This window comes from Bos taurus, chromosome 16 (genome assembly GCF_002263795.3).
Source record: "Bos taurus isolate L1 Dominette 01449 registration number 42190680 breed Hereford chromosome 16, ARS-UCD2.0, whole genome shotgun sequence".
NCBI classification, from domain to species: domain Eukaryota; kingdom Metazoa; phylum Chordata; class Mammalia; order Artiodactyla; family Bovidae; genus Bos; species Bos taurus.
In genome coordinates this window covers 64,277,516-64,302,290 of record NC_037343.1, presented here as the reverse complement: position 1 = coordinate 64,302,290, position 24,775 = coordinate 64,277,516, and the positions used below count along the sequence as shown (strand labels likewise).

Sequence of the window (24,775 nt, the reverse complement as noted above, 5' to 3'; positions counted from 1 at the left end):
TATCCTTCAATTAAAAAATTAATAAATTTTTTAAAAAAGAAACCCTCTATAGGGAAGAAGTAGCCATAATGCTCTATAATGTCTGTTTTTGTGGCACTTGGCTGAAGAATTACAAGGAAAAACCTGGTTTCTTTGCCCCAAAGCAGGTCTTGCCCAATAAGCTGCATGCTTAGAAGAAGCCTGCCTCTCCCCACTTCTCCCTCCATCTGGGATCCTTAATTGGCAAGATCTAGACAGTAATATGCCCAGACTAGATCCAAGTCTATTAAATGCTACAATTTACAGGCTCTTTGAAAATAAGAATTGGCACAACTTTCCAGAAAGCAGCTTGGTAATATGTCTCAAGAGCTTGAAATATGTCCAGTTCATATCCCTTCATCCAATTATTCTACTTCCTATCCTAAGGAAATAATCAAGAGATGTGGTAAAAGACTTATGTATACAGATCTTCAACAAATGCTTATTATAACTGCAAAAATCAGAAGTGACTCTATATTTTCTATAATACAAATTTGTCTTAGTATGTCATGGTATATGACGGTATAGTCAGGCAATGAAACACACAGACTGGAGAAAACACACTTTAAAATATTTTTAACTATATGAGAGAATGTTCACAATACAATGCTAAATGAAAAATATATATAGGTATTTAATAAAATGATTAATTTTGCAGTTCAGTCCAGTTGTGGACATACACCCATAGAGAAGAGAACCCTGGATAGAAATACTAAGATGTTAATTTAACAATGATTAACTGGATTGTGTGGTTGTGATTTTTTTTTTCTTTTTCTCACTTTCCCAAGTTTCTATTGTATCTATAATTGGGGGGGGGGGTAATTTTTAAATGAAAAGGTGTCATTTCTCATGATGGCAGCAGGCTTCTATCAGAGGCTGATTTCAGAAGTGACCCCACAGTAATCCTCCCCTGTCACTGCTTGTGTACACACTGGGGCTTTCCAAGCCCTTCCCCACTTGTCACCACCCTGAGTCCCACAGCAGTTTTGACATAGGTGAGCTCAGAGAGCCTTCCAGCCCCTCTCAGTAAACCAACCAGGGGCTTGGGTCTGGTTGCTGAGCAACAGGATCTGTGTCACCCAGGAGGATATTACCAGGTAAGGACCATGTTTTATGCTGCCCTTCAACACTATGAGCTCAACGGGAGCCTCAGGAATTGAAGAGATCTTGCCCAGACATGCAGGAGTGCATTATTAATTCAGTCTCTAGGTATTTATTAAGTGTGCCAGGTGAAGTTCCCACTCATTCCACGAGCACAGTTTCAGGTTGTTACTTGAAGGAGCTGACTGGTGGGGCTGAGAAGGCAGGTTTGGGACTAAAGCTTAGGGTTCCAACAGGAGGTAGCTCCACCTTGCTAGTTGCTTGGTAGGGGTTTGGAGTCAAGGTCTCACCAAAGGCTACTTCCTCTCTTTCTCTCCCCTCCTTCGGTTTCTTCAGATGGAGGTGATCGTTGGGGACTTTGGGATCGTGGTGGTCCCCCGGGACGCAGCCGACACAGACCGAATCATGAACCACTCTTCAATACTCCGCAAATACAAAGTGAGTCCTCCAGCTCCCTGCTGGTGTAGTAATGTGATATGGCCCTTCTCTGAGAAGCCTGGGGGCTGGAGGCATGAGGACAAAAAAGGAGTTTAGTGTGAGGGACTGGCAACCTACTCTCTCTGCTCTGTCCGCAGAATAACATCATGGTGGTGAAGGATGACATCAACCATCCCATGTCTGTGGTCAGCTCAACCAAGAGCAGGTACGTTTGACAAAAGACCAGAGAGACCTTGGTCAAACTGGCTTTCAGGTTCCCATACAGCTCTCCTCAGTCCAGGCTGACTGTTAGGTTGGCCGACACTGGCTACCCCAATATGTAGCCTTCTTTTTAGACCTCATTTATTTGTTGCTAGTCCTTGATTTTTAAAAGGGAGACAGGCTGTTAGTTTTAGGTGACTTGAGGGGAGAAGAAGTTATTTTTAGTTTGGACTCTAGTTTGAGGTAAGGAAGGTCTCCTGGAGAAGGGAATGGCAACCCACTCTGGTACTCTTGCCTCGAGAGTTCCATGGACAGAGGAGCCTGATAGGCTATACAGCCCATGGGGTCGCAGAGTCGGACGTGACTGAGCGACTAACACTTCCACTTCCACTCTGAGGTACCCACAGATTTAGTAAGGGTTTAGGTTAACTGCCATAACAAAAAACCCTAAATAGTTAGAATTTTAAATGAGAAATGTTATTCAGTGTCAAAAGAGATTGAATCTCTGTTCTCTTCAGCATGAAGCCTCCCTCTCTGAGTCCACGGCTGCTGCAATGACTTCTCTTCCTCAGCCAGTGGGGAAGGGCAAAGAGCTTTGTCCTTTAGAAGACGACCCAAAGTTTCACCCGTCACTTCCCGTTCATCCCACTGGCTAAGCATCAGTCACGTGGCCATGCCTAGCCTCCAGACAGGCTGGGAGTAGACTTTGAGGCTTGGCAGCCATATGTCCAGCTAAAACTTGGGAGGGTCTATTACTCAGGATAAGAAAGAGAGACTGGATACTAGGGACCAGTTAACAGTTTCCACCATAAACTTCAAGTGGAAATATCCAATGGAAGGATAAGACATGTGGAATACAGAGGTCTAGAACTATAATAAAACTGAAAGCCATGAGCACCTAAGTGTAAATTAAAGTTTAAGGGTATGGCTGAGTTCACAGGGAGAGTCAGTAAGAGCAAAGAAGGCTATGGGAATATTTAAAACATATTAACATTTATTTAAAGGAAGGCTGAGGGGTCAATTAGAAGTTTGGGATTAATATATACACACTACTATATATTAATATGTACACACTACTATATATGAAATAGATAGCCAATAAAGGCCTACTGTATAGCACAGGGAACTCTACTCAATATTTTGTAAGAATCTACAAAGGAAAAGAACCTGAAAAAGATTTATAGCTATAAATGTGTGACTGAATCACTTACTGTACACCTGAAGCTAACACAACATTGTGAATCAACTATACTCCAATTTAAAAAGTAATAAAAAAATAAATAGAAGAAGACTAAGGAGCAGTCAGAAACCACCAGAATTGGTGGCCCTGGAACAAAAGCAGCAGAGGGTACAGAGGGAGAGAACACTGTCATTTGTCATCTGTGTCATATGTTTCAAAGAAATCAAGTGAGCCCAAGGTTTTAAAAGGTCCACTGGACTTCTTCCCTGGAAGGTGATTATGCACGCCCTTGAAACGGTAGCATCAACTATGAGGTGAGAGCAGAAGTGGCAGTGGCCAGCGAGGGAAGAGGGGAAGATTGTGGGTCCAACCATGGCTGTATAATAAAATTACTGTGAAAACTTAAATGGCAACACAAATTTCAGTGTCCCATTCATTCCCACTGAATCAGAATTTCGGGGGGTTGGGTCTCTGGGGAGCTGCTTTCTGGGTGATTCTCGTGAAATTGGGATTGGCATTTGGAAACCACGGATGTAAACCACTTTTTCAAGAAGCCTCCCCATAAACTGTGTGGGGAGGCACTTGGGGACCTAGTTTGCTGGAAGGTCAGGACACTGTGTGCATTGCAAAGGCCCTGAGCCAGCCTTCGGGGAGATCTCACAGCACAAGGCACAGATGCATTTTAGAATCAAGGTGTCCAGAGGAGTGTGTGAATTCTTACAAATGGCTCCTTGGGGCCTGACATTCCCAAGACCACCATGTGCATAGAGAATGGGAAGCAGCCAGGCCAAGACTGGAGCAAAACTGTGCTGAAACTGAAGTGCATGAAGAGAGTCCTGTACGTGGTAGTGCTTCCCTTCACCAGGGCTCGTGAGAAGAGCCTCGTGAAGGAGGGCCGCTTCTTCTCCCTCAGAGCTTCCTTAGGAAGGAAAAGAAGGAATCAATCATGATATTCCTTTCCCTGAGACCTTGGTGTAGAGAAACACAAAGAAATGACATAAGAATGGCTAACACCTTGACATGCCTTCTGTGTGCTTGGGCTTTTCTAAGTGCTACCTGTATGACATTTAATCATTCTGATAGCTGAGCTCAGCCCCAGGCCCCAGTATTACCCCTGTTTTACAGAGAAGGAAATGGAAGAATGGATGGGTTTAAACAACTTGCCAGAGGTTCTTCAGTTAGGAAGTGGCACAGTCAGGATGGAGGAGGAATTAGAGGGGAAAGGGGTTTTTTCCTGATAGGAACGCCATGCACTTAGCCTAAGCAAAGACTGGTAATGGGTGTTAGGTAAACCCTTTCCTCAAAAGTGAATGGGCTGGCCAGTCCTCTGGCCTTGCTTTCAGGAAAGCATGCCTACTGATTAGCGTCTCTTCTCAACCAGGCTGGCTCTGCAGCACGGGGATGGCCACGTCGTGGATTACCTGTCCCAGCCGGTCATCGACTACATTCTCAAGAGCCAGCTGTACATCAACGCCTCGGGCTAGCGGCCACGGGGCGCTGTGCTCCACTCTCCCCTGGTCCTCCGCCAACACACCGGCCCCCCGCCGCCTCTGTCCATCCCGTTTCTCTCCCGACTCCGTTTTTCCGTCTCCTCATCTTGACTGTTTTCCCCACCTGCTGACTCAACCCCCCACAGTGTGGGGGAACCTGCAGAGAACACCACAGCGTACCCCTCCTCCGCAGCCATCTTTGGACAAACTCTCCTCTCGTCTCCGGGTTGGGGGTGGGTGACGGGGTCGGGGTGGGGGAAGTGCGGTCCTTGGAGATGTGCGGGTGCCCGTCTCCCAGCATGCTCTGGGGAGGCGGCTCTGGCCCTCGCCTTCCCAGCATGCCCTTTACCACAAAGGGCTATCTTTTTCCTTTCTTTCTTATCTTTCGTTTCGTTGTTTCGTTTGTTGGTTGTTGTTGTTGTTCACTCCTCATAGAACTTGGATCAAATCCGTGTCCGCGGTTCTTTATGTCTGTCGCCTTGTTGCGTTTCTGCGGCATTCCTTCCCTTTTGACAGGATACCGCAGCCAGGCCTCAGCTCTCAGAAAGTTGCCTGAGGGCTACGACCGCTGAACCAGGCCGAGACAACCCCCACCCACCTACCCGCTTTCTCCCCGCCTCCGCCCTGCACACACACAGCAGTCTGGGGTCAAGACTGAGACTTTCATGTTCTGAAACCTGGGACGCAAGTCTGGGAGTAGTAGGGTTGCTCAGAAGGATTTGAGTCCATTTCCTTAGTTTCCGAAGACCTCTCTTTTTTGATGCTCTGGGCTTAACGATCACTTAGAGCCGGTTCCTTCTCACTTCTTGGTGGCATCCGTTCAGTTACTTATTTGAGCTGTGACTGATGGCAGAGCGTGGGTTGTTCCCTGCCAGCTCCGATGTTACCAAGGGACCTTCAGATCACCATCACAGCCCTTGGAGGCCAGACTTAGTCGCATTCCTACATCTGAAAAGAATCACGTATGCAAGGCCGAGTCCTAAAAATGCAGCCAATTCTGAAATAAAACATGCTAAGAGTTCACTCAAGCTAGAGATCTTTGCTAATTGGAATTATTTATTGCCTGTTTGGCTGGGAAATGTCTCTGTCGTAACGTAAATCCAGGATGACCTAGGAGAAAGTGATTCCCATTTCCCCGTGGGAACTAGTGATTCTCACCCACTCTAGTTTGGTAACAGAGATGGTGTCTGAGGTCAGTTCCTTCTTGAGAAGCAGAGCCTCAGCCTTTTTTGTGGGTTTAGGGTTACGACTCATGCTGAACCCAGAAGCCACAATCGTAGCCTGAGGAAGCCTGCCTGGCAGGACCACGATTCTCAGAACAGACATCTGGAGGGATTGTCAAGAGCCACTAAACTCATCCACCCCTTTTGTCCCCAGTTTCCCACCTGCCTCTGGCGCTCTGGAAACAGTTTTGACAGACTCTGTTCTAGCTGTTCAGGTCCTGCCTGGAGAACCGAAAGGAAATTACTCTCTTCTGCTCTGTGTCTCTCATCCAGTCTCTTGGCTCTTGGGTGTTTGATTCTTTGAGAAATGGTCCCCAAACTGTAGGATAATTTTGTCGATATCTAGTACCAGCCCTGGCCCGGGAGGTATTGGGTGGGATCTGATGCCAGAAACATCTGTAGCATCCTTCAGCAGCCTCCAGGAAAATAAATTCAACAGAAAATAGCATGGTTGCAGGGGGAGGGCTTATCCTCTTGAATTATGGAAATAATCTCCAAAGGACAAAAGTAAGATACTGTTCTTGGCTCTCAGTGTTCAGTTAAGAATCATGGAATCTGAGAAGATCTTTAGAGATTAATTGAGCCAAGGTTTCTTTTAAAAGATGAGGAAGCAGAGATCCACTGGATTAAATGATTCGTCCAAGGTCACACAGCAAGCGTAAAGCCTGACAAAAGGCTAATGTTTCCCTGACCATTAGGTCATCACACCACATAATCTCTGCTCCTTTTGTTCCCCATGATACTGACCAGATAAGATGCAGCTTTCAGTCTTTACCTGGCATCTCTCTCTTAACTTACGTCTGTCCCAGGTACTCCCTGTATACAGCCTTGTGTATGCTAGTCCTGGGGGGAGGATGTGATGGTGAGGAAGGCTGTAGCTAGGTTTCCCTTAGAAAGGAACTGCTGGAAATGGCAATGGCTTAGAGGAAATCTGAATCCAAGAAAGGATTGCTTTGTGGAAGGCAAAGACCGAGAAAGTGCTCAAGATTGCACTAGTGCTAGGGAGAGAAAGACAGAAGTACCTTTGTCTAGGCAAGGCATTCAGAAGCCAGGAAATGATACAAAGGAAATGAGGGAGCTGGATTCCCCGGGGAAGCACGCATCATCAGGGATATGAAGTTTATGGATAGAGTTCATTCTGAAGATCCACGTGGACAGAGCCGAGAAAGACCAGCTGTCTTTTGTTCCTTTGGTCCACTTTTTCTTTACTGGGCTCTGTGGTCAAGCCCCATTTCATTCATGACCCTTGAGAAGAAACAGGGCTGACTCTCGCGGCATTCAGTGTTGGGGTGGAAAGCACGTTTATAGGGAGAGTGAGATGAGCTAAAGAAAATAACAGGGATAGAAGTAGATTTCTAGGAATGAAATGAGGCAGAGTCTGTCTTGGTGAATCGATCGCAAGGATCATGATAAAATAGCTTTCCTTTAATACAAGGAAAAGTGACTCCCCTTTTGGATGGAAGTCCATTTCCTGCCCTGCCCCCTTCTTCACTTGCTACAGGGAGGTCAGATCCCCTCTTTCAATCCAGGGCAGGACACGTGACTGTGACCCAGCCAAGGCCAATACCAGAGAGATGACTCAGAGTTGGAATGGTGGCCCCAGGTGCCCACAGGATGACCTCCAGGTCCTGACTTCCAGCCTGAGGTCCTGCTCCTTCCTACAATGGCTGACCCAAAGGTTCAGAGATCGTGAGAAAGGCATGGGCTAGAATGACTGTCTCAAGAGGGGGTCTGGAGCCTCATTTCCTGCCTACCAATAAAAATGTCTCTCCCGCTTGCATGAAAGTGGCTGATATATAAGAAGAGGCACGAGGGAAACCCTTCGTGTCAATGACTCTCTCCTCAAGGAATGGCCCTCTGGGGGGGTGGTGTCTGTGCTGCTAGCGGGTACCTCATTCACCTCTCTCCCTCTCCCCCCACCTTTGGGGCCTTCTTGCTTTCATTTTCCTTGAATGTACATGGGAACAGGGGAGGAAAGTCTCTTCCTGAAGTGCCTGAAACCCAGAACTGGAGCTTCTAGAGAAGCTGTTCTTCCTGTCCCGGCTTGGCCAACCTTTCTCCCACATTCCCTAGTCTCCTGCTTCAGCTTCTCAGAAAGAACAAAAGAACATGGTCTTCTAATTAAATTGAAAGTGAGACTCCATAATCAAACTACAGCAAGAGGCAGAGAATTCAGGGAGAAATGACTTATATTTTACTAGCCCAAATCTACTCCCCCAAACAGACAGATAGATACACACAGATACACTCTCCCTTACTCTCTCTCTCTCAGATTAAGAGAGAGAAGCATGTTATTATATTTTATTCCTCAAAAGAGTAATTCAAAAATAAGTCAGTATGTGAAAAGCTCAGGATCTTTTCCAGTGTGAAGGCGGGCAGGTGAGAGGGGAAGGATGGGTCCAGGGATGGATTTTGTAGCTCATCCAATTCGGACACCTTAGGAATAGCATCATGGTAAAGACGATGAATGTGTTCAGTCCATTATGTTCAGTCCACCTTCCTATAGCTGCCCAGTAAATGCGATTTTTCATGTGGTTTCTTTGTTGAGTATGTTTGGAATGTTCTATTAGCCTGTAACAGTCAGTTAGGAATGAGTTACTCTTTTTCCCTCCTCCTTCAGTTTAGGCCTGGGGCCCAAACCTCAGCTTGATCCTAGCGGTCTCAAGGATTGGCATGGGAAGGGGGAAGCTTTTTTGAATCACTTTTTTGGTCACTGAATCTGCCATTTTAAGAATAAGATTTGCTTTATGGAAATCAACACATTAATAAATACTACATTGAAGTTGCAACACCATCTCACAGTGCAATATTTTGAGTAAAATTTTGCTGCTAGAATAGTCACAGACAAAAGTTTTATCAGCAAAATGGTTCAACTACATTAATAAATAAGATGATGCTACTAGAGCCTTGTGTCTTGGTCTAGAATCTTCTCTGTGAGTCACAGAATTAATCACTTTTTCTTCACAGTCTTACTTGACGGGAGCCAACAGTTGTTAATGCTCTTAGAGCAGGAGATTTTCTGCTTGGTTTAGCTAATGTCGCATGTGTAATATGAAAGTGTACACAACCACACCCATAAGCAGGGAAGAATAATTAGCAAATTTGTTCAATTGTACCTAAGTTTTCTCAGTTTTGTTTTTTTTTTAATGAAATCTTCAGTTCTACCTAACCTGCACAGTCTGGTATTGGTTAGCTCTGGATCCTTGAAGAAGTTAGTTCTTTGTGAATTAAATATGTATTTGTGAAAATTAAAAACTTAAAAAACTTACTTCTTGACATAAAGGATATCAAGTAAGACAGAAATTGTTAAACTCATAATTGGTTTTGTTTGGCAAAGTAAACAAGCTAAAAATGAATAAGTTAATTGTTCAACCCCGCCGTGACTATTCAATCTTTTTTAATTTTTAATTGTGACAAACGTTATGTATGGGTTTAGGTCTGAATGGTGATTCAGAAGGTAAAATAACAATTCTCCACTCTGCGAGCTCACTTAAGGTTTAGCTACTGGTTTGTCAGATTAGTTGTGTGTGTGTGTGTGTGTGTTTATCATTTTGGTTCTTGGTATCTTTTTTTGTTTAAGGCTGAGATTAGTCAGCTATGTGGGTTTGGTGGCATATCATTGTGGTACTTGATATGACTTATAAATTGATGGTTTGTATTTATACTTGCTACTTTAGTCACAAAGCGAAATACTTTTTTTCCCTCTGTCCTGAGAGTATGTAATGATGAGCTCTTGTTTAATATTGGGTATAAACATTGGTTTATTTTGCTTACTTACACTAACTTACAAAATATATACTGTATCTATAAGTTAACAGACATGTACATAACACAGTTTTTCCCTTATGACCCGTAAGTAAACTTCAGATCTTGGAATTTCCTAGCAAGTTCCATGTAGCCCATAGTATAAAGAAAACAGAGGAAAAAGAGTCTAATCTCTGCTTTCCAGGTGGGAAAACTGAGCCACAGCAAGAATTTACAACATTCCCATGACCATGTGAAACATTAAAAAAAAACAATGATAAACACATTCCCAGTCCTTGAGACTTGTTCCAAACATTGGACATTACCAAGTATCCATCTTACATTTTGTCCAAGCATACTGAAAAGAAGTCCACATCCTGGGATAAGATCAGAAGTACATTGACTAAGAAGTTACAGTCCACATGCATTTCATTTCTACCCACTTCTCCAGACAGAAATCCCCATGAGTCAAAATAGATGAAAATATGTGTGATAGCTTACCAAGGGCACAATTAGTTAGATAACTCTCAGAAGCACAAGCGAGTTTCCACTACAAATCACAATACTGATAAGAAAGAGGAAGGAAAGTGCCCTTAACTTGGCAGGGTCAGGTCAAGACTGGTAACAGTCTAAGTCCTGGGGAGGCTATTTCTAAGTCACATACTCCTTCTCTCATCTTAGGGACAATCGACCACAACCTCAGAAATGAGGGAATTATTTCTGTCCAAAGAGAGTCACATGAGTCACTTTTCCATTTCCCATCTCTACATAGGGATCATCTCCCATGTGTCAGGGAAGACAGTCTTATGACTCTCTTAACAGTCAATCCCACGAAGGAATCCTTTTATGATTGCAGGCACCCTCAGATCCCCCACCAAGTACCCTGGAATATGTATACTTGACAGAAACAGATAGCCAATCACTAAGATGCATTCTCCCCTTTCATAGTAGAGAACTGTCAGAGAATCAACTTCCTTCCTACCAAGGGACTCTATTTCCCAGACACCTTACAAGTTAGAGGTGGGCATAATAATACTGGGTTCTGGACCATGAAATGTGATAGAAAGTGATGTTCAGCCTTCACCAGGCCTGCCTCACAAAAACTTCCATGTATCTCCTTCTTCAATGTCTTTTTTCCTCTCCACCCATTGGAAGGGAGATGCTGCCTAAGGCAACCTTAGAAGTCATGTTATAAATGGCAGGGCCTCTGAAATGAATATGTGGAGGGCTACTCTACCAACTGTCCATCCAGTATGTGATGAGAACGAGAAAAAAAGTCAATCATGAGTGAATTTTGCATATTTTTAGGTCTGTGTGATATTGTAGTTAATTGAATCAAATTTGTAAGATGTGATTGAGTATGCCAAGACAGGATTAAAAATGCACTTTCAGAGAAGGCAAAGCATAGTGATTAGATCTGTCAGAATTTGGGGGGTCAGTGTAGGCAGAAGCAGAATTCTGTCCTCAGTCACTTGGGTAGATGGCCAATTCAGGATCTCCATTTATTAAATTTTAGTTTATTAAAAAGCATGACAATGTACCACAAATGATTGATTTTTGCCTTTATTTTTTTATAGTTGATGAAAAAAAAAGCCAAAATGTTAATTATCACCCTCACCCTGCTCAGGTTGTTCCAGAAATAAATCCTTCTTTATGCTTAGGAGACAAAACCAGTTAAATTTCATAACATGCTTGCCTGGTTGGAACAGGCAAACAAGATACTCAGAAAAAAGAATTAAAGATGCTAATTCTGGGGGCTCACATCTCTCTCTGAAGCATTTTTTGTTTCCACTGCTTTGGTACCTACACCTTAAGCTTATAGTTTAACAAATTAGAAACTGACCACAGGCATCTACGAATTGTTCTTTATTTAAAAAAAAAAAAAAAAACAACAGGTCCATGAAAAGCCAAGGAAATACAGAGGTGAGGCAGTACCAAAGTCTACTGAGTCAAGGCTAGAAGGGCCTCTGATTTTTCCAGAAATTCCCACTGGTGTTATGACTCAACAATCTGTTGCAATCAGTTGTAGAAAGGGGCAGAGCAACAGCTGAAATGCAAGAAAGGGTGCACAATCCAGAGTCATTTCAGCTATTTACCAAAATTCAAGTGCCCCATGGGAATGTCTTGCAACATATGTTCCGTTGAAAAATGAGGTTGCAAACCAAGGGGTTATTGCAATGACTTGTGAGGAACAGGGTTTGTAAGTTTAATTTTTTTTTTAAGGTTTGTCTTCCTTACTATTCAGTCAACTCCACGAGGATAGAGACTATATCACCAATGTACCCCAGCCCCTGGCACACAATTGGTACTCAATAAATATATGTTGTAAGGATGGATGGATGGATGGATGGAAGAATGGAAGGATGGATGCTACCCAGTTCAAGTATGAGTAGGAACATTGTCTGTTATCAAAAGAGAGAGTGAGAACAAAACCCACAGGGGCATATAATTTTTAGTGTTTGAAAATGGCATTGAATTAGGACTAATATCTCTTCTTAGATAATTGCACCTCTTTGCGAGCCCAAGCTACATTTTTCTATCACTTTGAAACTCGAAAGTAAGTACGTTCCCAATGTTTGCTCCACTGCTAAGAAATGCTTTAATAAAAACATTGTCTCTAAGGTGCCTGGCATCATCAAGGGAAAGGTGGTCACTTCCAGGCCCAGAAGAACTCAAAGGTAGCAGGATACCAATGCTCCAAACATGCCAGGCTTACGGTTCGTCACTTCCTCCGGTTTGAAAGTGGAGTACATGTCATGGATCGGGCAGTAAGTGGGAGGAACTCTGATCAACAAGAACACATTGAACAGTATGAGGCAACAGTATTTTACTGACCACAGCATGACTTCAATTCACTCTCTGTTCTGACATTAGGAAGAATTTTATGTGTGGGCAAAGTCAAAAAAAATTTCCTTTGGTCACATTTACTCAAAGAATAAGCCGCCTACGACATGGCAACACTTGTTCATACTCCAGGAGTTGGTTTATGACTATCTGCCAGTGCAGTTTGTCCTTCCATCCGGTCTACCCTTTGGGTGTCCAGGCCCTTGATGAGTCTCATACTCAATGCTATTTGCCTCGTTGCCCCACATCAGGAAGCAAAGAGCATCACACTGGTACAATACACTGATCTTGGCCAAGGTCTCGGGGTGGGGCCAGGTTCAGTTGAGCTGAGAATGCCCATCAACACTTCAAATGGCCCCATCCCACCCCACCCGCATGAGATGGCTTCTGAGCCTGAGGTCTCCATCCTAAGAACCCCCGTTGGGAAATCTCGAAGGCAGCTTCAGTGTTGCTCAAGAGCCTGGGTATTGTAGCAGCCCGGGGGCAGGTTGTCCCGAATGTTCTCCAGGTTCTTCACATCAGCCAGAATGCCATCTATGCTTGTCTCCAGTGAGTGGAGGTGGCCCCTCTGCCAACGCACTCTCTCCTCCAGCTCTGACATCAGCGGCCGCAGCTGGCTGTTGATCTGGGTCTTGGCTCGAAAAAGCTTCTGCTCCAGTAAGATCAGCCCCTCTTCATCTACACTGCCAGGCTGGTCTATTTTTAGAGGACAAGAATGGAGTTAACAGAGGAAAAAGTTGTGATTGAATCCCCTTGAACACATGCAGGCCCTTCTGTAACTTTAACTTCTGTTTTTACCTGCTCAGAGTCAATAGTATGCCATTCTTTTAAAAAGGCTTACTTTAAATTAGAAATAATCTAGAAAAAATTTTGAGAGCACAAGCCTTGTTACTAGGTTTTGAAAAGCCCAGTTTAAGCATCTGGGCTCTTTAGTTAAGCAAGATGAAGCTTGGGCTTCGGTTTTCACAATAGAGTCAACAGCTTCTGCTCTGAAAAGATGAAGGCTGAAGGTCACAGGGACTGAACACTGTCCAAGGTGTCTGCCCAACACAGCTCATCCCTTTAGGATCAGAATCAACTCCAAATTCTGCTCTCTGAATCACCCTTAGGAAATTTCTTGCTGTTTTCTATTAGAAGACCTTTAGAAACTGGCTGGGTTTCAGGGCTTAGGGAGGCCAAGGTAGGCTTTGCTATTTAAGGGATGCATTCCAGCTGTATGAAATGATGGAAGACTTCATTCTGGCCTGGAACAGTGGAGATCTGGCTAGACATTAGTTTATTCCAATATGAAATGTGGTTACATTTGTTCAGGTATGCTTTACTCATAAATGATCGGACACGTCAGCATGAAGGGCACCTGACCCTTCATGTGCAAGCAAGACCCGTTTGGTCTGAATAGGTTTGAGTGGACAATTCAAGGTCAGATCTATTTGACTGCAGAAGTTTTATCCCAGCTAAAGAGATTAAACTGTAATTTTTCCAGGACTCAAGAGACCAGACAAAGTAGAAACAGCACAATAACCCAAATGTTGATCCAGTAGATCAGTCCTTCCCCTGGGGACAGAGGAGGAGTCTAGAATTTAGGGCTCTAAGACATGCAGGAGAAGTGAAGCAGGCTTGCAGGCAAAACGTCCGTGGGAGGCAGCATGAGCTTCTTGCAAACAGCAGGAGCATCAGACACGGAGACCTCGGGTGGAATCCTGTCTCCCCTATTTACTATGTGATCTGTGGGGCAGTATTAAACTCCTTGAGCTTCTGTTCACTATTCTATGAAATAAAATAATAAAACCCACCTCATTAGTTGTTGCTTAGTTGCTAAGTCATGTCCGACTCTTGTGCAACCCCATGGACTACGCAGCTCCTCCATCCATGGGGTTTCCCAGGCAAGAATACTGGAGTGGGTTGCCATTTCCTTCTCCAGGTGATCTTCCCTCATCTCCTGCTTGGCAGGCAGATTCTTTACCACTGAGCCACCACATAAGCCCTAAAACCCACCTCACAGAACCTTTACAAATTTTACACAACCATTCACCACAAAAAAATCTGGCTCAGTGCCTGGCACACAGAAAGTGCTTGACAGTTCTCAGCCAGCCTCCCTGCCCATGCTCTTGTTTCCTCTAAAGGCCCTGTTAGTTTCATTGCCTTTTTCAGAACACTAAACAAAGCTGCTAAACTCTCAGCTGGGGATTTTTTTTTTTTTTACCTTAAGAGGGTATTTTACTCTTTGGGACTCATTGGATCACAAAGCGGACCCATCAGGAAAACAATGCAGATGATACTTGTCTCTCAGGGTGATGATGACACTCCACAGAAAAGCCAAGTTTGAAAGTGGCTCTCCCAAGTATGGCTGGAATCCCTGACTGAAGCCCTACTTCCATATCTGGTGCGGCCCAAGCTTGATAAAACAGGCCACAGAAGGTTTGATATCAGTTCTACCCAAATCCTGGATTTTAATTTATCTGAACTTTCTTTAGGGAGGGATGCGGTGAGGTAACTGGAGCTGCTGCCATGGGGTGCCATCAAATCTATTTTAGCCTAAAATTTCTATAGTGTCTCATGGACCTCCCTCTTTGACATTTCATCTGGATCATCTACCAGGCAGCTCAAGTTTCCACAACCAGTCACAGCACAGTGTAACTGTGGTTTGTGTGTGTATGTGCACCTGTGTGCTCAGTAGCATTCAACTTTTTGCACCCCTATGCACTGTGTATCCCACGAGGCTCCTCTGTCCATGGGATTCTCCAGCCAAGAATACTGGAGTGGGTTGCCAAGCCCTCCTCCAGAGGATCCTCCTGACGCAGGGATCGAACCCATATCTTATGTCTCCTGCATCGGCAGGTGGGTTCTTTACCACTAGCGCCACCTGGGAAGCCCCAACTGTAGTCTGGGGAGGGACAAACAGCAGAATCAGCAAGTAATTCTTTTTTCTTAGTATTTATGTATTTATTTGACTGTGCCAGGTCTTAGTAGCTGCACACAGGATCTAGTTCCCTGCCCAGGGATCGAACCTGGGCCCCCTGCATTGGGAGTGGAGCCTTAGTCGCTGGATCACCAGGGAAGTCTCTCAGCAAGAGATTCTTGATCTCACAGGCTGGGAGAGTCTTTCCCCTCACCACTCCTACAGTCTTAGACCTCTCTCACCTCTCAATTACTACAACTGTCTCCAAAATGATCTTATCCTGCCTCTTGTCTAAGCCTCCTGCAAACTCTCCTCCACCCAGCTGCTCCAGTGATCTTTCCGAAATATACAGTACGGACGCCATTCCTCTGCTTGACACTGTCCACTAGATTCTCGGGATCAAGGTCAGAATCCGTAGTGGGGCTGTCAAGCCATCCAGTATTCTCTTTCACTGTGAAGTCCGAATCCTACCTCCACAATTTACTGTGTGATCTGCAGAACATTATTAACCTCTCTGAGCCTCAACATACCTTCCCCAAGTACACCCAGTTCTTTGACCTACAGACTTTCATCTCCAAGGGCAATAGGCAGATGCCCAGTGACCCACCTTAGAGATGGTAAAATAGACCACAGCAAATGAAAAGCAACCTGCCTAAGGTATCTGAGCCTGGAAACAAAGCAAATTTCCTGACACCCTTAAGGGAAGTTGAGATTCCCACGCATCGGGACTAAGTCTAGTTAATCTTCTGGGGAGAAGCCCTGGAACACAGGTTGGAAGGTTGTGGATACTCCACATACCTATTAGATGTAGGATGCCATCCAATGTGTTGAGTGTGTCTTGGATCGTAACTCCAGCATTCTTGGCTCTGCTGTCAACTCTCTGGGCTTCTGTAATTACCTGAGGAAAAAATAAGCACAAGCCCATCTGGAAAGGGTGTTCCCACAGTGGCCAGGTTACAGGACTCTGCCGTGGAAAACCATGGGAACTCACCATCTGCACTGTGTCCATATCCACGTCAAACTCCCGCTCCTTCCTTGCCAGCTCTCCTTCCACTTTCCTCATCTCACTCTTGAGAGTGGCCAGTCCCTTCTCCATGGCCAAGGCTCCATCTGCTGTCACGTTGGCCTCCACGTTCAGACTCCCAATCTCCTGGGGGAACAAAAGGAGCCAGGGACGGAAGGAGAGAGGGGTGAGGCACAGAAACATCCCAAAGACGACCACAGAAAAAATACAGCTGTGGCCGGGCTCTGATGGAGTAAGTGAGATGAACAACGAGACAGTCAGACTTGGGGACACCCCCTTCCCCAAGCTCTGCCTCAAACAAATGAATTTGGGGGTATGTCTCCAGAGACTCTAATGGTCAGCTGTGAGACCCTGCTTCCCTCCCGGGTCAAGCTCAACAAACAGTGAGTGAATCAGGAACCAGCTGGGAAAACCCAGAGGGTGAGAAACTCAACTCCTTCTTTGTCGTGTTTCTTTACTGCCATCATCTTTTGAATGGCTTTGTTCCCCCAAGACACCTGAGTTTGGGGTGCAGAGAATGAATGGGCTACAGCTTTGAGTTTTGTTTTTACCAGGATGAGTGAATCTTAATATCTTTATCAACAAGCTACTATTAGGCATCATGTCACAGGTATCTCTGTGCTAGAAGCCATATAAAAAGACGCATAGAAAATTGGTCTCTACCCTAAAGGGACCTAAGATTTGAGATTATTTTTGGAAGTAATCCAAGAGTGAGGCCACACAGTCTAGACACCAAAAGTCCCCTCTGGGCTTTCTAGAGTTGCTTATGATTTCTAAAGTGAAAGTGAAGTGAAGTCGCTCAGTTGTGCCCGACTCTGCGACCCCATGGATAGTAGCCTGCACCAAGCTCCTCTGTCCATGGGATTTTCAAGGCAAGAGTACTGGAGTGGGTTGCCATTTCCTTCTCCAGGGAATCTTCCCAATCCAGGGATTGAACCCAGGTCTCTCACATTGTAGACAGACGCTTTACCGTCTGAGCCACCAGGGAAGTCCATGATTTCTAAAAGTCACACTTAAATCAGAACTAGGAAGCTCTCTTCCAGTTGAGAAGCACTCTTTCTACTGTAGCACTTAACATTTGTGCTGTAAGTGCAACTAGTCTGTCTTTCCCATGACACTGAGTACTCCTTAAAGAGAAGGACTGAGTTTTCCCCATCTCCATATCCCCAGCACAGTGCTGGCACAGAGTGGAAACAAAGTGAAAAATGAGTAAGTGGAGCTTAGACCCAGAACTCCAGAATTTCACAATCTCGAATCAAAACACTGGGATAGTTGCTGCAAGTTGAATTGTGTCCCCCCAAAGAAGATGTGTTGAAATTCTAACCCCTAATACCTCAGAGTGTGACCTAATTCAGAAATAGGGTTGTTGCAGATGTAGTTTATTAAGATAAGGTTATGCTGGAGGAGAGTGGGCCCCGAATCCAACCAGTGTCCTTATAAGAAGAGCTGGAGAGATGCAGGAAGAAGAGCCCCAGGTGATGACAGAGGCAGGGACTGGAGAGAAGTGACTGCCAACCAAGGAACACAAAGGATTGACAGCCACCGCCAGAAGCTAGGAAGAAGCACGGGAGCTTTCTAGCCAGAGTCTCGGAGGGAGCACCGTTCTGCTGACACCTTGATTTCATACTTCTAGCCTCCAGAGCTCTGAGAGAAAAAATTCCTGTTGCTTTAAGCCACCCAATCTGTGCTGCTTTTTGATAGCAGGTCCAGGAAACTAACAGAATATCTAAATAAAAAGCAATCTTGCATGGTTCTTCTCATGGTGTTCTCTAAAAAGGGGGCTGAAAATGGCGGGGGTGGGGCTCCAGCCCTCAGTCAATGACAGGCTCGTGAACCACCCAAACCAAAAGGCCAGCCAAGTGAATCTGGGAACACCATGGACCATAACAGGACGCTGAGTCTTACAGGTCAGAATGAGCCCAACGCTCTCGCTCATTCAACATGACCGGTATGTTTGAAGCTGCTCCTGCTGACCTGAGATTTCTCTTTACCTGTTCTATCTTGCCCGCGATCTTCAGGGCCTCCCCGGCTGCAGTCTTTGCCCTCTGGGCGTCGGTAGCAGCACCCCCCAGGGCTGTTTCTGCTCGCCTGGTCTTGTCGCTGGCATCTGCAACCTTCTGGCTGATGTAAGAGAGTCTCTTCATGGCCTCTTCAGCCTCTGCTTTTCTGTCTTCAACCTGCAGATCAAACTCTGAAATGAAGATAAGAAAACATTGCCATGAAGATGAAAATTAACTTACAACTGAAGATGAAAGGGGCTGATGCCTTTAAGAAAAATCAGAGAGTTAATAGCACCCAAGGGATGAGAGAGTGGAAAGTTGTGGTCATGACTCTTTCTTGTCCAAGAGAAAGTATTGAACTGACCATCAACAATCAGCCTGTCCTGGGTCCCCATCTTTGCAAAAGTGAACCTCCAAATGAATCAGAAACAAGTAGACTCTTTGAAGCCCAAAGTTTCAACCCAGAGCCTTAAACCCTAAGCTGCCAATTAGCAGTTGAATAGAAGGGGTAGAGAGGTACTTCTGTGAAGAAGAAAATCCCAAGACTTGAAAATGTCTTTATTGTTGTTCTTTAGTGAAGAAGTCTGAAACTTTAACCAAATCTCTGCAAGGCTTCCCAGGTGGCGCTAGTGGTAAAAAAACACACCTGCCAGCGCAGGAGACAGAAAAGAGTCGGCTTCGATCCCTGGGTCAGAAAGATCCCCTGGAGGAGGGAACCGCAACCCACTCTAGCATTCTTGCCTGGAGAACCCCATGGACAGAGGAGACTGACCAGCTACAGTCCACAGGATCACAAAGAGTCAGAAACAACTGAAGCGACTTAGCATGCATGCACTGCAAGGCACAAACCCAAGTTTCCTGGAATCTAGATGCTATGACAAAGCTTGTTCGATATCATTTATCACAAGGCAGCCTCACTGACTCTATATTGGAACCAACCAGGCCAAAGAAAGAAGGGGAGAGAAAAGAAAACTATCTATATGGCAGTGAGATAGCAAATCTCTGCAGGACCTTTGAAGCAGTTTAGTTGAAATTTCTTCTTTTAGAGATGAGAAAATCAGAGTCTGGAAAGGTTATGTGACTTGCCTACAGTCACACAGCCAGCTCAGCCTAATCACACGATTGAGCACAGATCAGAACTCAAGCCTTTTGACAGTTAGTACAATATGGGCTTCCCTCGTGGTTCAGATGGTAAAGAATCTGCCTGCAATGTGGGAGATGTGGGTTGGATCCCTGGGTTGGGAAAATCCTCTGGAGAAGGGAATAGCTACCCACTCCAGTATTCTTGCCTGGACAATCCCATGGACAGAAGAACCTAGCGGGCTACAGTCCACTGGGTCACAGAGAGTTGGACGCAACTGCGTGATTAACACTTGCAGTTTTCATAATTGTTTCTACTGTATTAAATATTTTTAAACGTTTTTCTTTACAAAGATATTTATTGAGTGTCTATTAATACCTCAACATGCCTGCCACTTACAGAGATTTATGAAGATTCAAAATAAACCAAAGTCACGTTTATACCTTTAAAATACTCAAGTGATCTGAACCCCGAAATACTCACCTCTGAGGTTCTTTAAGATATTCTCAACTTCATAAAAAGTGGCATTGCCCATGCTTAGTGCTTCTTGGGCTCTGCTTTTAGCAAGGTTGGCACGGGAAAGCAGCTGATCTGATTTCTGTAAATGGGCAGGCGGAACAAGATTAGAGTAAATATAACACACACCCAGGCAGAGCCCTCCTGCCAGCATAGCCGCTCTGACACACTGCTCTTCACAACAGAGAACTTGATTCCTGGAGTCTAGGGGGTGCTGCAGCAACCCTCCACAACCTGAGACCACATAGACTTTATAACCCGATGACCCAGTAGGATTCCACATTGAGGACAGACTCGAGCTCTACTCAGGGACAAGAACAGTTTTACAAATCCTAATTTTAAACCCTGGATACTTCCTGAAGTATGGACATACACTTCATAGACACATGTCATATATACCTAGAAAGTATAGACATGTGTCTTCATAGACAGCTAGATCAAAATTGGGCCCAGAAGACCTCAGTCCTATTCCTACATTGGAGGGCTGAAGGAAATGGCAACCCACTCCAGCATTCTCGCCTAGAGAATCCCGCGGATGGAAGAGCCTAGTAGGCTACAGTCCATGGGGTTGCAAAGAGTCGGAAATGACTGAGTGACTTCACTTTCAGTGAGTGGAACTGAGGTAATCACATTAAGGTCTCAATAAGCAGCAATACCATGACCTTTCGAGAGTTTCTGATGGCTCCTCTTACTGGTAGCCTTTCAACACGGGTCTGCTGAAGGAACGAAGAAACAGAGGATACCTGTCTCTCATTCTTCCCATCCTGTAAGAGCTTCTGGGTTTCTTCTTCCCAGTTTCCCAGACTGCTTTGCACACGCTTGAATTCATCCATTCGCTTAGTCACCAGGCTTGAGAGAGAGTCAGCTTTTTGTCTGATCTTCTTCGCTTCTACCTGTGAGTCCCCAAAAATGAATAAGCCTTACTTTCTGCTCGCCAGTTGCCACACCAGTCTTCCCATGACCTGCCATCATTGTCTGAAAACAACAATCCAGGCCCAAAGTCCAACAGAAATGAGGCAATATTCCTCATGCAAGTCAGGCAGCATGCCCCCCAGCTAGCAAACGAATTTTATGTCTGCTCTGCATTTTTTTATTATTATTATGTGTGAAAATCATTGTGAATGCTTTTTGCTGTGGGTAGAAAGCTGAATCTTAATCCAATAAATTTGGAATAGTTAAAGGAATTGATGACAGAAACAATGCAAACTTTTGAGGGAAAAAAAAAAAAAAGCCTTCCAAGTGGCTACACATGAAAATATATAGGTTGGACCCAAAGGTAGATATCAAAAGTTCCATGGTAATTTCTCACAGGTTTCAACAGTCCCCCAAACTAGGGAAGAGACAGAAAACTTGTATTCACCAACAGAAATAGGTTCAGAATATGAACCAAGGTGTTATCAGGGACCACGATTGGAGTTTAAGAATAAAGAAAGAGGAGGATAAATGCTCTTCTTAATTTAAAGCAAGAAAGGTAAATATGGGGAAAAAACTGGATGATTGAACAATTCAATGGAATCCCCTGAGAAGAAAGCATTATGGCCCTTCTTCTGTACATCACTGCATAGGTTAGATGCTCTTACCTGGAAGGACTGATCATTGACCCCCTGAAGCTGAGTTGCTGAACTGAGAAGGCGGAGACTATGCTGATATGACGTATCTGCTTCATTGTCAATTTGAGTGGCCTCCCTCGATAGCTGCTGGGCCAGAGACTTGATTTTCTCCAATCTGCAGGGAGTGAAGAGAGCGGACTTTGAGAATTCGCTCTTTTTATTAAAAGCGAAATTTCATTCTGTTAAAACTATGTCGTCAGGATTATCCAAAGAACCAGACGAGCATAAATGTCTGATATGTATCTCTTTCCATAATTTAAACACAGGCATTAAAGTTTATATAGGTTGGGTCAGAAAAATTCAACCCAAGTTTTCCAATTCTTAATCACATGAATATATTGTTTATACGCTCCATGCCACCAGATGGGTTTCTTCACCTCCTTTAAACACCACGGATGGTACCATATCTACAAATATACAATCTATAAATCAAAACTGAAACTTTACTTAGAGTAATTGACGTTTTTCTTCCAGTCTTAAAGGCATCTGCTTTCCTCCAAAGTAACACTCTCATTTCTTGTCCTTCTCACTATTGATACTTTTAAAGGAACACAGCACTCCTCAGACCTGGTTTGCATTGTACCCTGGGAGGGAGCAGATTATACTGGCCCGTGTGAGGACCTGCTGAAACGTACTTTCCCCCAAGCTCTTGCACCACGGAGCCACGGAGGCTGCCACTGCTGCCTCCTTCAGCAGCAGCCTTGCGCGCCAAGGTCAGGGCTTGCTTGGAGTAGTCTTCAGTTTCCCTGACCAGTTGCTCCATGTTATTGGCTGACTCGACATGGCTGAAAGGATCAAAAAGAATGAGTTTTTATAGCAAAGGGCTTCCTTTATTATTTTTAAATTTTTTTTTTTTGCCATACGACAACACTTTATTTTGTATTAGGGTGTAGCCGATTAACGACATTGTGATAGTTTCAGGTGAACAACAAGGGACTCAGCCATGCATATATATACATGTATCCATCCTCCCCTAAACTTCCCTCCCATCCAGGCTGCCACATGACATTGAACAGAATTGCACGTGCTATACAACAGGTCCTTGTTGGCTACCCATTTAAAATATAGCAGTGTGTACATGTCCATCTTCAAATCTCTAACTACCCCTTCCTCCCAAATAGAGCTACCATATGACCTACAATCCCACTCCTGGGCATATATCTGGAGGAAAACATGACGAGAAAGGATACATGCATCCCAATGTTCACTGCAGCCCCACTTACAGTAGCCAAGCCATGGAAACAACCTATATGCCCATCAACAGGAACAGATAAAGAAGATGCAATACATATATACAATGGAATATCACTCAGCCATTAAACAGAATGAGATAATGCCATTTGCATAAACATGGATGAACCTAGAAATCATCATACTGAGTGAAGTAAGTCAGACTGAGAAGGTGAAATATCATATGACATCCTTTATATGTGGAATCTAGAAAGAAATGATATGGAAGGATGAAAAGGGCTTCCTTTGGCCTTTTATTTAAATAAGGGGAGAGGAGTAAGAGAACTACTTTGACTCAAAAAAACAAATAGAATTGACCCAGATGAGATGGAGCTCCTCAATTAGAAGTGCTATCAAGAAGCAGAAGGTGTTCTGAGACATAGCCTCACGTCCTAAACTTTTTTGATGATCTACTCCATTTCTAGCATAATCAGAGCAAGTGATGGAGATGGGCAGGAGAAGTCTCAGGGAAATAAATACTGCATTTATAAACTTTTCTGCAGGAGAAATCCTAGGCTTTATTTTATCCAGGATCCAACTCCCTCTCCACTTTTTGCTGCATCTTTAAACTTAGCCCAACATTAAGGGGGACAAAGCCCATCAAGAACAGTTCCCCAGTTGTTTTTGTCCCCTTGGTTCTAGAAACTGATGAAAACAAATCCAGGAGGCAGCTCACATTATGAGAGCATGAGCCAGCCCCCTCTGCTGACTGAATTCCATTCAGGATTAGCAGAGCCTGCCACCTTGCTGAGCCCTCTGCCAGGAGCAAACCTCTTCAGCATCAATCCTGATTGTAGGATTTGCAATCAGGCAAGGACTAAGGAGCTGCCTGTGATTACCAGGGCCCTGCAGAGCTGGTTTTCAGGAGGGAGTTCTCCCCCTCTGCACTCTTGGCCCCCACAGGCTAGCAAACAACTCGTTGCGACTTGTTCCCAGGCTTGGTGTGGGAGCCTGGAGTCCCTCAAAGCTGCAAAGTACTCTTTTCCAAGGGCTGATTCATTTCACAGGGCCCAAGGAATTACATCTGACATACACTGAAGCCATACCATGAGTCATAGAGAAATCTGGAAAAGAAACACCCCACCCTCAACTCCTGCCAAATGACCCTGCCCAGTGGCCACCGACATACACTGAAAACCAAGCAGTTAAAAAATGGCTTCAGGGCAGGGGAATGGCTGCAAAGGAGTCTGGAGGTAATCAGTATGGAGCTTTGGTCCTGAATACTCAGCAGAGTTGTTCAAGTCTGGCCTCACAGAGGTGTCTGAAGCAGAGGTGCCCTCCAGAAGTACTCACCTGTCTGCCAGTCTTGTGGCCTCCTGAGCTAGACTTTTAAAGCCATTTGGCCCTGTGTAGTGTTCTGAAGGTGGAATGTTCTGTGGGAAAAGGACAAATGGTTAAGGCTTTGCTGGCAGCCATGGAGCCTAAGCAGCTTCTGCAGCTGTCCTGTCTGAACCCCTTGTCATTAGTCACACAGAATTCCCCAACCTGACGCATCAAGAGTCCCTGGTTTACCATGGTCATTACATTAAAAAAAAAAAATGTAGAGACTGAATCAAATAGAAATCCAAGTTCAAAAAAATTCTGTATATATAAATGGATTTTAAAATATATGCATGTTTATATCTTCATATATATTTAAAGTCCAGAACATAGGCCAAGTTTTAATGGTAGTTATTTCGTAGCAATGAGATCATAGGGGACATTTATTTTCTGAATATTCTACAAAAGGAAAATCAATACACAGTATTTTTAAATCCTTCATTTCCCCAGCATTATATCTGATTATCTTCCAACTTTCTTTATCCACCTCCCATCTTACATTATTGTCCCCATTTCCTCCTTTATTCGGAAAGACAAGAGTGTTCATTCAAATCTCTTCTTCCTATCACACCACAAGCTACATCATTAGGAAAACCATACTGTAGTTAAAGTTTTTCCCTATTTTCATCACCATGTTTTTATTGGTCTCCTTCCTTCCCTCTTCATTTTGTTCATTCATTCTTTCATACAGCAAACATTTGTCAGAGCCATACTTGGTGTTATGGGCTGAGAAAGTAAAGATGAACAAAACTCAATCCTGCCCTCTCAGAGCTAACAAGCTAGAAGATAGGAAGAAAGAAGGGAGCAGACAATGCTACAGGTAGCAAGAAATGAACTGGTGAAAGAGAAAGACTGT

General features: G+C 44.3%; 2 protein-coding genes and 1 long non-coding RNA gene across 15 annotated transcripts in view; 1 reads left to right on the top strand and 2 right to left on the bottom strand.

The window, feature by feature from the left end:
• Positions 1-9,027, top strand: part of NMNAT2 (nicotinamide nucleotide adenylyltransferase 2) — a 226,243-nt gene extending 217,216 nt beyond the window's left edge. For 8 of the 10 annotated variants that reach the window (XM_015475256.3, XM_005217288.5, XM_024976174.2 and 5 more), the window contains 3 exons: positions 1,456-1,557; positions 1,695-1,762; positions 4,320-9,027. In XM_015475256.3, coding sequence (XP_015330742.1) covers positions 1,456-1,557; positions 1,695-1,762; positions 4,320-4,422 — 273 coding nt within the window. In that variant the 3' untranslated portion in view covers positions 4,423-9,027. 10 annotated transcript variants of the gene reach the window in all.
• On the bottom strand, positions 828-4,641 carry LOC132342492 (uncharacterized). Its single transcript, XR_009490902.1, has 2 exons — positions 4,553-4,641; positions 828-1,622 (listed from the first exon to the last, which is right to left on the bottom strand). It is a non-coding gene; the product is annotated as an uncharacterized lncRNA (long non-coding RNA).
• Positions 9,028-10,942: 1,915 nt separating the features above from the next.
• Positions 10,943-24,775, bottom strand: part of LAMC2 (laminin subunit gamma 2) — a 77,285-nt gene continuing 63,452 nt past the window's right edge. For all 4 annotated transcript variants that reach the window (XM_059875822.1, XM_010813534.4, XM_002694208.5 and 1 more), the window contains 9 exons: positions 23,893-23,972; positions 22,005-22,154; positions 21,340-21,484; positions 20,503-20,652; positions 19,727-19,841; positions 18,154-18,353; positions 16,130-16,288; positions 15,937-16,036; positions 10,943-12,935 (listed from right to left, as the gene is read on the bottom strand). In XM_059875822.1, coding sequence (XP_059731805.1) covers positions 12,682-12,935; positions 15,937-16,036; positions 16,130-16,288; positions 18,154-18,353; positions 19,727-19,841; positions 20,503-20,652; positions 21,340-21,484; positions 22,005-22,154; positions 23,893-23,972 — 1,353 coding nt within the window. In that variant the 3' untranslated portion in view covers positions 10,943-12,681. The remainder of the gene's footprint in view (positions 12,936-15,936; positions 16,037-16,129; positions 16,289-18,153; positions 18,354-19,726; positions 19,842-20,502; positions 20,653-21,339; positions 21,485-22,004; positions 22,155-23,892; positions 23,973-24,775) is intronic.